The sequence below is a fragment of the Puma concolor genome, chromosome C1 (genome assembly GCF_028749965.1).
Source record: "Puma concolor isolate L17-30 chromosome C1, mPumCon1.1.hap2, whole genome shotgun sequence".
In the NCBI taxonomy this organism is placed as follows: domain Eukaryota; kingdom Metazoa; phylum Chordata; class Mammalia; order Carnivora; family Felidae; genus Puma; species Puma concolor.
The window spans coordinates 195,097,572-195,109,595 of record NC_141674.1 but is presented as its reverse complement, the minus strand read 5'-3'; the positions used below and the strand labels follow the sequence as shown (position 1 = coordinate 195,109,595).

General features: G+C 39.3%; 1 protein-coding gene across 8 annotated transcripts in view; it reads right to left on the bottom strand.

Annotated features, from left to right (window-relative positions):
• The window catches only part of PIKFYVE (phosphoinositide kinase, FYVE-type zinc finger containing), an 88,538-nt gene that overhangs the window by 32,715 nt on the left and 43,799 nt on the right, over window positions 1-12,024 (bottom strand). For all 8 annotated transcript variants that reach the window (XM_086719480.1, XM_086719476.1, XM_086719477.1 and 5 more), the window contains 5 exons: window positions 11,113-11,220; window positions 6,300-6,440; window positions 5,552-5,678; window positions 4,110-5,269; window positions 480-580 (listed from right to left, as the gene is read on the bottom strand). In XM_086719480.1, the coding sequence (XP_086575606.1) occupies window positions 480-580; window positions 4,110-5,269; window positions 5,552-5,678; window positions 6,300-6,440; window positions 11,113-11,220 (1,637 nt within the window). The remainder of the gene's footprint in view (window positions 1-479; window positions 581-4,109; window positions 5,270-5,551; window positions 5,679-6,299; window positions 6,441-11,112; window positions 11,221-12,024) is intronic.

The following is a 12,024-nucleotide window of genomic DNA, read 5'->3' as shown; positions in this document are numbered from 1 at the left end:
CTTTGAAAATGATGCCTTATGGAAAACTTGCCTAAATTGTACATTATCATCAAAATGCTTAAAACTAGCTTTTACAGGCACACCTGGTGGGCTCAGTCGGTAGAGTGTGTGACTCTTGATCTCCAGGGTTGTGAGTTCGAGCCCCATGTTGGGTGTAGAGATCACTTAAAAATAAAAAATCTTAAAAAAAAAAAATAGCTCTTATGCATCAACTTTCTCACTTTTACAAGTACAAATGTCCTTCCATCCCTCACATCCTTTTCACTCTTACTCAAGGTACCTTTCATTTACTTCTCATGAACCTACACAAATTTCATATTTAATTCACAAGTTTAAAAGTTCTCTCAATTCATATACAACGAGCAGCATGCCATGAACCTAAAAACAGATCGTAATGGCTGATTTTTTTTTTTTTTTTTTTTAAGTTGCTGGAATTCTGTTCTTAAATACAATGCAACAGTGCAAGAGGAAAACCCTACCAAGGGCTGACACAGGCACTGGGGGCATTGCTGGACTGGGCAGAAGAGCTGCTGAAGAGCACGCACAGTCTCTGGTGGTTAACAGGGTTCAGACAGTCCACCTGAAAGGGAAGAAACGGATGAGCACCCCAAGTGGCACCACGCTCCAACCCCGACGCAAGCTTCTAATATCCAACACATTCCTCTTGACTTGTGAAGCCTCCAGTCCTCACTGTAAGGGTTCCACAGAGGACTGAAAACTACCAGAAACTAAATATAAGGAAGAAGAGCAGCTCATTTTTGAGACAAACCAGTGCAAAAACCTTAAGCTAACTTAAAAATACACACAGATGTATAGCTTGTTTTCTTCAATACTCTTTTTTACTTATAAAAGTGCATTGAATTATTTGGGAAGTAAATAGTTGACTAAATAGTCCATATGATACAGTCTGAACTGGGGCACCTGGATGGCTCAGTCGGTTGAGCATCAGGTTCTTGATTTCATCTCAGGTCACGATCCCAGAGTCATGAGATTGGGCCCGTGTCAGGCTCTGCACTGAAGCATGGAGCCGCCTGGGATTCTCTCCCCCTCCGCCCCCGCCCCTCCTTTGCTCACGCTTGTACCCAAGCGCATGCACTCTCTCTCTCAAAATAGATCAACATTAAAAAAAAAAGTCTGAACTGATGGCTGGATATAACATCAATCTGAGAAAAACTCTCAGGTCTTTATTTACTTATACTTTATACCTGTTCTTGATCATTACAAAGGCAACAGGTGCTCTCTGTCAAAAATCAAATAGTACAGAGTTAAGTGAAGAAATTCATGAAGTACATAAAGCCTCTCCTCTGTTGAGGCCACCCTACCTCCCAAAGTGATTGCTTTCATTATACAGTTAAAAACATGACCTCTTTTTGCTAGCTCGCACGCATGTACACACAAAAACACCCACATAAGAATACACAGGTGATAGTGTTTTTATAAAAATGAGAGGATTCCGCATATAACACTACTTGCTTTTTAACCCTTGAAAATGTATCACAGGCTCTACCTGGGTTATTCAATGAGATCCAACTCATCCTTTTTATTGCAAAAAACTAGAAACAAGGCTTCAGCAAACATCCTCGCATATATATTCCTACAAACTGTAAGCATCCTTACATAAGATGCTTACTTATATCTGCAGAATAGGTTATAAAAGATGGGAATCCTGAGAATGGCTACAATTAACAACACAGGAAACAACAGGTGTTGACAAGGATGTGGAAAAGGGGAACCCTCTCACACTGTTCGTGGGAATGCAAACTGGTGCAGTCACTCTGGAGAATAGTATGGAGGTTCCTCAAAAAGTTAAAAATAGAACTACCCTACGACCCAGCAATTACACTACTAGATGTTTACCCAAAGGATACAAAAATATAGATCTGAAAGGGCACATGCACCTCAATGTTTATAGCAATGCTATTAACAGCCAAACTATGGAGAGAGCCCAAATGTCCATCGAATGATAAATGGATAAAGAAGATGTGGTATATATACATATATATACACATACATATATTTATATATATGTACATATATATGTGTGTATGTATGTGTATATGTGTGTATACATGTATGTGTGTGTATGTATATATATATATGTATATATAAAATGAGAATGTTACTCAGCCATCAAAATGAATGAAATCTTGCCATTTGCAACAACATGGAAAAGCTAGAGTGAATTATGCTAAGCGAAATAAGTCAGAGAAAGACAAAGACCATATGAGTTCACTCATGTGTGGAATTTAAAAAGAAAAACAGATGAAAGCATGGGAAGGGGGGCGGGAAGAGTGAGCGAAACAAACCATAAGACACTCTTAACGACAGAGAACAAACTAGGGTTTGATGGAGGGGTGGTGGGTGGGGATGGGTTAGATGGGTGACGGGTATTAAGGAGGGCACCTGTGATGAGCACTGGGTGTTCTATGTAAGTGCTTAATCACTTCTGAAGCCAATATTACACTACATGTTAACCAACTAGAATTTAAATAAAAATTTGATAAATATAAATTAAAATTTTAAAAAATTGGAATCCTGGACCATAGGTATGTGTATGTGTGTATGTATACACACACACACACACACACACACACACACACACACACACACACACACACACACACAGAAACTAAAACAGATCTCCCTATCATCTTCTATAAATTTACATAAATGTATATAAACACAAATTTACATAAAATTTATTATAGCTATTTTCCACACCATGTTAACCATGACTCTTACCACTTTCTTTTTTTGCCAATCTCACAAACAATAATGTACCGAACAGAAAATAGTATATACCATTATTATTTAGCACTTCCCTAACTACCAGTGAAATTAAACATCTTCTTATTTATTCTATTAAACAACTTCATATCCTCATTTAGAGATGGATGTTTTCATTAGTTTTATTACAACCACCATCAGTATGTCCATAAGCAAATCTTAATTTCCCCTCAATTTCTGTTTAAAAAGAATAAGGGCATAGGGCGCCTGGGTGGCCCAGTGGGTTAAGTGTCCAACTTCAGCTCAGGTCATGATCTCATGCTACGTGAGTTCAAGTCCCACGTCAGGCTCTGTACTGACAGCTCAGAGCCTGGAGCCTGCTTTGGATTCTCTGTCTCCCTCCCTCTCTGCCCCTCCCCCATTCACACTCTATCTCTGTCTCTCAAAAATGAATAAACGTTAAAAAAAAAAAAGGGCACTTTCATAGTTAAATAATGCAAAGTGTTTTATGCTAAATAAATCTGACATTTTCTAAAAACACATCAATTTTCTATAGTAACCTTCATCTTGCTCTCCCTCATAATCATTAAAAGGATCAAGGATGCATCACACCACACCCAAGTTACCCTGCCACAAATTTGACATGGCTCCACCCTTCTCCCTACGGCAAAGCTCTTCCTACTTTATTGTGAGCTCAGCATGAAACGTTCAAAACTCAAGTTTCATTACTTTATACTTTTTTTTTTTTTTCAACGTTTATTTATTTTTGGGACAGAGAGAGACAGAGCATGAACGGGGGAGGGGCAGAGAGAGAGGGAGACACAGAATCGGAAACAGGCTCCAGGCTCTGAGCCATCAGCCCAGAGCCCGACGCGGGGCTCGAACTCACGAACCACGAGATCGTGACCTGGCTGAAGTCGGACGCTTAACCAACTGCGCCACCCAGGCGCCCCTACTCTTATTTTTTTTTATGTTTATTTTGAGAGAGAGAGAAAGGGAGAGAGAACGAGCAGGGGAGGGACAGAGAGAGAAGGAGAGAGAGAATCCCAAGCAGGCTCCACACCCAGGACAGAGCCCGACCCAGGGCTCTATCCAATGACCGTGGGATCATGACCTGAGCCAAAATCACGAGTCGGATGCTCAACCAACTGAGCCACCCAGGTGCCCCATCCTACCCTATACATTTGAAAGCAATACATGACCCAACAGACTCCAGGCAAAAAAAAAAAAAAAAAAAAAAAAAAAAAAAACGAAACTAAAAGAAGAAATACATAATAAATCTGCAGGCAATCTGTCATATTCATGGGTTTTTTTTAACCCTGCCACAGCAAGTTTTTCAACACTTTCTAAATTTGCACAAGCTCCCAAAGTGTCTGCCTCACCTTTGTTGACCACACTGCATCACTCGGAATCAACCCTTTCTCCTCGTCACCATCAGTTTTGCTTCCTGATCTGCCACTTGAAGTACCAGGTACATCCTTTGAATGAGCAAAAGGGTCTACATTTTTTTGCTGAATTCTTCCTCCTCTGGCCCGATAATCAGCCAGCATTCTACCCAAGCTCTGGCTATCCCCAAGATGCTCAGCAATTCTAGTGCTCACTAGCTCGTGCGAGGGCAAGACTTGAATAGCCTTGGCCTGAACACTTCCGTTCATGCCTTGAAGACCAGAGAGATCCCTAAGCAGCTGCTTCTTCCGCCTGCTTTCCACTTCTTTGAACTCTTTATTGAGGAGAGGAGACCAGTAAACCTGCTCTGCAAAATAATCTCGGGTAGAGCATCTCATCCCTTTTTCAGTTAAAAGGAAGGGCTCCCGGAATGTGATTACTGGGGAGATACAGAGGATCACGTCTTTCAATTCCTGTTTAAAGGCCAAAGAATAAGTCTTTCGTTTATCTTCAGAAGAGGTAACCTCCTCAGTAACATACAATCCAGTGTCATCCTGCAAAGGGTCTCTAAAGGCTCTCATCTGGCTTTTGGGATCCTGTAGCTCATCTGGGTGCTGCAAAGCCTCCGGCTGCTCCAAGCCCACAGCATCCTGCTGGTCGTCCACATGCAGAGGCAACAACGATTCTGGGACCGATGGAAAGAGAGCACAGGGGATCCCTGTGGGGCAAGCCGTTGTGGCATACTCTTGATGCTTCAAACAGGCAACATCCTGTGGAATGCTTCTATTCTCCTGGTCACCCTTCTCAAACACAATCCTTGATTCTAGCAAACTGCTATCATCGGAGGGCAGAAATTCTGAAGGAAAGTCAGGCTCCCGGGGGAGGGGACTTCCGCTGAATGGCTCTTGTGTGGTCCCTTCATCCTCCCGCCCCTCAATCAGAGAATGGAAGGAAGGGTTTTGTGTTAACGTAGGAGGCATAGCAAATTCATCCATGAGGAAGGAGATTTCTAGTTGAGAATGATAAGCTACACAGATCATAAATATTAGGATCTCTTTAACTCGAGCCAGCTCATAATCAGAGCCTCCTCTAAGCTTGATTGTGCAGCCCAGGTGCTGTGGACAGCCTTCAAAAAACATCAGTGTTTTGGTTTGCTCTACAAATAAACATATAAAAAGTTTAAGAAGACATAGTTGGCATTCCACAAGCCCAGACAGAATTATTTCATTATCTTGACCTCTACAAAAGAAAAACTTTCAAGTAAGACCAAAGTTACCAATCTTCATTTAACAACCACTGCTAATAGATATTAGTATTATAACTAAACACTATTAATGGATTATTAGAAATTAGGACAAAGTAAACACTGTAGTACTGATGAGTTTACTCATTTCTTCAATTCTCCAATCTCAGGTCAATCTATCTAACGATCACTCACCATTAGGCAACTGAAAGATCTGCATATAAAATTTATGACAGGTGCCCAGGTGGGGTTTTGTAAGCAGCTGGTCCATCGACATTACTAAATCACCTTGGGTCATCCGACTGATTCGTTCTAAAACTTGCTAGAACACAGAAAAACGTTTTATTACAAAATTAGAGAATAAAATTCTTAGTAAATTTTATCTGGAAAATAGGAAAAATTTAGACATAAACTTCACAATTAATTTTCTTAATTTTAATTATATAATAATTTTTGATTCTAGATTACACTATAAGTAGTTGCTCAGTGATCAATATGTTCCCACGAAAACAAACCAGACTCGTATTAATAACATTATTAAAAGACATGTGAGCATTGTGCATTGGCACAGGACTGGGGGAAACAGGAAATTTCCTAGAAGTGGCCTCTATTCTGAAGAGGGTAGCTTTTCAGGAGAGAGAGCATCTTCTACTTGTACAATTCCCCAAACAAAACAAAGGCTCAACAAATACTACTCATTACCAATTATCTATTACATCTTTGGTGTTACAACCATAATGAGTGCTATATAATTTATTACCCTTTCCTCCAGTCTGAGATTCTCTAGTCTTAAATAAAGAAACGACTGTTGTGCTTACTGTCCTACTTTCAATATATATGGAAGACCAAACAGATAATCAAAGATCCCTGCATATCAATATGATGCATATAAATTTAAAAACAGAGATTTTTTTTTAAATGATAGAAAAATAGGAACACTCACTGATTTTACATTAATGACCAAAGTAATGCCATGTTCTAGTAACATGTCTTGGGCAATCCGAGACACTGTTTTTTCAACTAGAACCAATGTAGGTCGAACATCAACTATTCGCTGAACATAATTCTTCAAGAATTCCCTTTCCTAAGGAAAAAAAAACATCAAAAATATTATACCTGCTTCAATTCAAGATCTACAAATATTAAAACATCAGGAGGGTTTGACTAAGTCTCTTCATCTCCAAATAAGTCTATAAGCAAGTCAGTTCAAACACAACCAAGAATATTATTCATAAATCTGAACTGTTGGTTATGCTAATAAAAAAGGGTTTTAGGAGAAATTCCATTTTCTGACTCACTAATTGTACTTTGAAGGATTTTCAATTCTTAATAACTAATAATGTGAAAGCCAAGAATCCAATTAGTTTGCTCTTAGAGATTAAAAGAAAACAAACAAACCTAACCTCAGTGAGCCTAACTCCCCCATGAAAGCAATTTCTCATTCTTTAAATATAGAATCCCCCTACTACATTCTGAAATTAACTAGAGTAGCTCTTCTTTGGTATTGGAATAAATAACTCTCTAACAGATGCTATTTCAGCTTCTTCCTCATTTCAATCTCCCAGAAGATCATCTTCTACTTAGAACAGCTATAAAGACCTAAAACATACCACTTAATACAATTTCTTGACGAAGGCTTATTTTCAAAGCAAATGAATACTACCAACAATGACCAGAGTTAAAACAATACAAATCACTGACTGTTTCATAAAATATATGGGCTCCAGAAAGGAGACACTTGAATGTGTGTGCATGTCTGTCACTTCTGCTCCACACGCCCGAAGTGTCTTTTGAGCAAGTCTGTATTCATGGTCAGTGCCGCCAGCAATGGATGAGCCTACTCCCTGCAATGAACCCACCACTATGAAGTACATTTCTACCGTCTTCTGTTTACTTCTGTTTACTGTATGTTTTCAACATCTCCAATTATTAACGAAATGGATTTTTTCCCTTGAAACGTGTTAATTTCCTACTCTACTTACCAAATGGTCATTTAATGGCATTTTCAATGATTTTATCTGTGCAGCTTCAAAAGTGCAACTATAATAAGTTGATTTTTTTTTTTTTTTTAATTTCTGGCCTTTGGCACAGGGATGGCAAATACACTTCCTCTCAGTCCCAACTATAATCAGCTATCGTGACTGCACATGAAGCACCATGTTCAAAGGAGGCCTGGGCCAGGCCCAGCAAGGACAGAATATCAGGAAGTGGGCCATGAGCATGAAATGGAGCAGAGGCACACCAACAGACCTAGTAGTGATGAGGGAAACAAAGGCAAAAGAACTGTAACTTAAATTTCCTAACAGCTTACAGCACACTGATACCTGAACATGCAGAGTGTGACCTTCTTCAAGGAACTCAGGGCTGCCTTAGTGCCTCAATGTTTATGGTTTACTAAAGACTAAATGTAACCTTATCTTAACAGCAACTAGCCCGTCAAGGTCCAGAAAGTCTTGCTTCCAAATTCCTTAGAGACTTGTGCTAACCCTAACCCTCACTAATTAAAAAGTATATAATCAGTCACTCCTCACAATCCCAGGGCAGCTCTTTCTGCTCAGTTACATTTCTTTTGCCTCTGTTTCCCTCTTTCTCCCCACGCTGTAAGAAAATCACCTCTTTACACCGAAAACGTCTCAAGAATTCTTTCTTAGCCGTTTGTTCTCAAACCTAAAACTTCCAAATATCATAATTTCACCAGTAGTGCCAGCTTTGTGAAGACACTGTAAAGCCCCAGGGTAATTACCTGCTTGGCCTCTGTCACTCATCCTCTTTCTAATTACAGGCATACCTTGTTTATTATAGTTTGCTTCACTGTGCTTCGCAGGTACTGCACTTTTTACAAATTGAAGGTCTGTGGCGACCCTGTGTCAAACAAGTCTATTGGCACCATTTTTCCAACAGCATTCGCTCATTTCATATCTGTGTCACATTTTGGAAATTCTCACAGCATTTTACACTTTTTCATTCTTACTATATCTGTTATGGTACTCTGTAATCAGTGATTTTGAACAACTCACTGAAAGCTCAGATGATGGTCAGCATTTTTTAGCAGTAAAGTGTTTTTAATTCATGTATACCTTTTTTTTTTTTTTTTAGATATAATGCCATTAGCACACTTAAAAGACTACAGTACAGTGTAAACATAACTTTTATATGCACTGAGAGACCAAACAAGTCACCTAAGTTGTTTTATCGCTATACTGGCTTTACTGCAGTGGCCTGGAACCGAACTTGCAGTATCTCTGAGGTACACCTGTATGAACCAAAATTTCAGCTTCTTCTTTGCTTATTCCACATTGATTGGACCAAACAAAAAAGGAGGAAAAAAAATAAGCTGATGCTTTATATTAATTCAAACTAAAAACTTCTATAGGGCAGGTATTAGAGGTATAAGAAACTATGTTTCAAAGCACAACCAAGATGCTTTAGGTTATGTGAATTAAATCATGTCTCTTAGATACATGTTTGCCCAGAGCAAACTTCTCTAACACAAAAAGACCTTAGTATGTTAACCTACTTGCAAGAATGGAGTTAAAATGGAGTGAACAAATTTAAGTATAAATGTTCTGTAAATAATTACCTGTGGATTTCAGCTACCCAATTCATCAATTACAAGACCTATAATTTTATACATTTTAACAAATGCAATCAGGATAAGCCTTACAATCAATGCAGTTGTGATCTGATCCTATAAAAGTTTTCCACGGACCGCTTCATTGAGATCAAGAAAATTCCCAGCATTAAAGAATCTGAGATTCCACAAACAGTAATTGTGTTTCCCCTAATTCCTTATTTCAGGTCACCACTGAGAAGGCACAGTACATCAGAGCTAGTAGAGAGGGTATGATATAGGCAGAACCCCTGATTTGCCCTTATTTCTAACTGAATTCTAAAGAGGAAAGAGCCCCAAGTAACAGAGTTCATTAAGCAATAGAGCAGAGTTCCATAAACCACAACGAAGTTTCTTCTGTTGGTGTCTATGAATTCAGTACAAAAGTGACTGCTCCTACCACTCTCAGAAAAATGTGCCTATCACCCACGAATTTTCAAGTTTCTCTAAATGTTTCTGGAACTGAATGTGTTTCTACTATAATATTACAGACACATTCCTGAAAACCTCCCATTTTGAACAACTGCTGATTAAAATTAATAGTATTTATGGTAGAAAAGAAGTCGGGGCAAAAAACTTTTTAGACCAATATAACTTCATATCCAGTGCGCTAACAAAAATAATCAGTACTTTGAGAGAGAATGTGGACAGCCCCAATGGGTAGCTCAGCACAGCTGGAGGCTGCCTCATGCCTCAAGGGAAATTTTAAGTGTACAAAAGCAACTGCAACAGTACAACCACAAAAGGAGCTCTGAGCAGTGGAGCCATTAAGAAACACCCAGGGCTAGGGGTGCTTCCCTCCAGGGAGAGAGTCCTTCCAACAGCAGAGCACTTTGAATTTCTTAAAAAGAGCCAAAAGGGTTCCTGCCTTGGTAGCAGCCAAGCTGAGGCGGATTCTTCTTTCCAGTTGAGGGTTATGACGGTTATGATCCTACTGCAGCCATGCTGGGTCCCCTTAGCTAAGAAAAATCACATAGAAACCAACACAACTTCCATCTGATGCTGCTCCCCTTTACCAGCTGTGTACAAGGTAACTGGTGTTCCAGAAACAAGCGTTTTAGTAGAACAGACTATATGAAAAGCCAGGTATTGCCACTGGGAATCTGGTAAGTTAGAAAAATACTTGAAGTAAATCAACAACCCAGGTGCGCACAGAGGCCAGAATTCATATTTTCACTTTTTCTTCCGTATATTCCCAAAAAGTTCTAGGTTCCCCTTAACACTTTGAAACTCTAAAAATAAGGAATGACAGGGGTGCCACAGTGTCTCAGTTGGTTAAGCATCTAACTCTTGATTTCGGCGCAGGTCATGATCTCATGCTCACATGTGAGCATGTGAGATCATGCCCAGTGATTAAGATTCTCTCTCTCTCCTCTCTCTCTCTTTCTCTCTCTGCCCCATCCCCCGCTTGCAAGTACATGCACTCTCTCAAAATAAATAAACATTTAAAAAATAATAAATATAAATAAAAATGAGGAGTGACAGGGGCGCCTGGGTGGCGCAGTCGGTTAAGCGTCCGACTTCAGCCAGGTCACGATCTCGCGCTCCGTGAGTTCGAGCCCCGCGTCAGGCTCTGGGCTGATGGCTCAGAGCCTGGAGCCTCTTTCCGATTCTGTGTCTCCCTCTCTCTCTGCCCCTCCCCCGTTCATGCTCTGTCTCTCTCTGTCCCAAAAATAAATAAAAACGTTGAAAAAAAAAAAATTTAAAAAAAAAAAAAAAAAAATGAGGAGTGACAGAGGTTTTGGTAAGCTTCCAAAGTAATACATAAAAATGTCTTTTATAATTATTTAATAAATTAAAAAAAATTTTTTTAAGTTTATTTATTTATTGGGCGGGAGGGGAGGGAGCATAGGCGGGGGAGGAGCAGAGAGAGAGAATCGCAAGCAGGCTCCGCGCTGTCAGTGCAGAGCCATACAAGAGGTTTGATCCCATTACCATGAGATCATGACCTGAGCTGGAATCAAGAGTCAGATGGTTAACCAGCTGAGCCACCCAGGCGCCCCTATAAAAAATGTTTTTAATGAAACAAATGCAATCGAGTTTCTTTGCCCCTCCAATTTAAGCAGCTGGAAAGAGTTCTAAGTGTTTGCAGGCACTACAGTACACAAACATCCCTCCAGATCACTGTTCAGTAAGAAGTTCTTACCTGAAGCACAATAGGATCAATGCAGGTAAATTTAGTTTCTTCTCTGTAGAGATACTCGATGGAACATTTCAACAGAAGAATTTTGGGATTTTTAATACAAGAATTCATCTACAAAAGATGAAGTTTGTTAAAAGACTTTAAAGTCTATTATGTTACAGACCTCCTTTAATCACTAAACTCACACTGTTTATAATTCCTCCTAAATAGATTATTTCCTTATATTTGTAATGAAATACTCTCATTTAGTTCTTTTGTGGTATTCTCTTATATATTTTTTCAAAACAAATAATGAGCTCAGAGCAATGCAGACTTCTAAAAACTTGGCTCTATACTCTCTTAAAAGGTTTTTGTTTTTTTAATATTGCAAGAAAAGATATCAAGCCCTGGGTATGGAGAAGAGGAGCTTAAAGACAGGATACTTTATAAACTCATAGAAATCAGCAACTTTGAAAGCCTAACTTAACCTTTCTAAAATTCAAGGACAGAGGAGGGAGAAAAGAATGAAAATGCCCCCTGAATAGATTCCAAGAAAGTATAAACTGGCAAGCCAAAGTGGGTAAAAAGTTTAAAAAGGAAAACCTTAAAGCATATCCAGGAGCACAGATTCCAACAATACACCCTATCCATGTAACTAAAACCACAGGCAGAAGAGCCTGGGTCCCGCAATGGAGGTTTCAGACTGACCGTGCTTGTAGACTCCAAACTGGCAAATGATCTTGAAACAGTGACTCATCAGTTGGGGAACTACATTTAGGGATTTTTTACCAACTACAAATTAAAGACTACCTCTAAATATGGTCAGTGGAGCAAGACAGTCATTCATGCCTATGTTTCTACCACACCCACATATAACTTTCAATTCTGGAGATAATCTCAACATACTTACCTTTTAATTCAACACAGATCATTTCA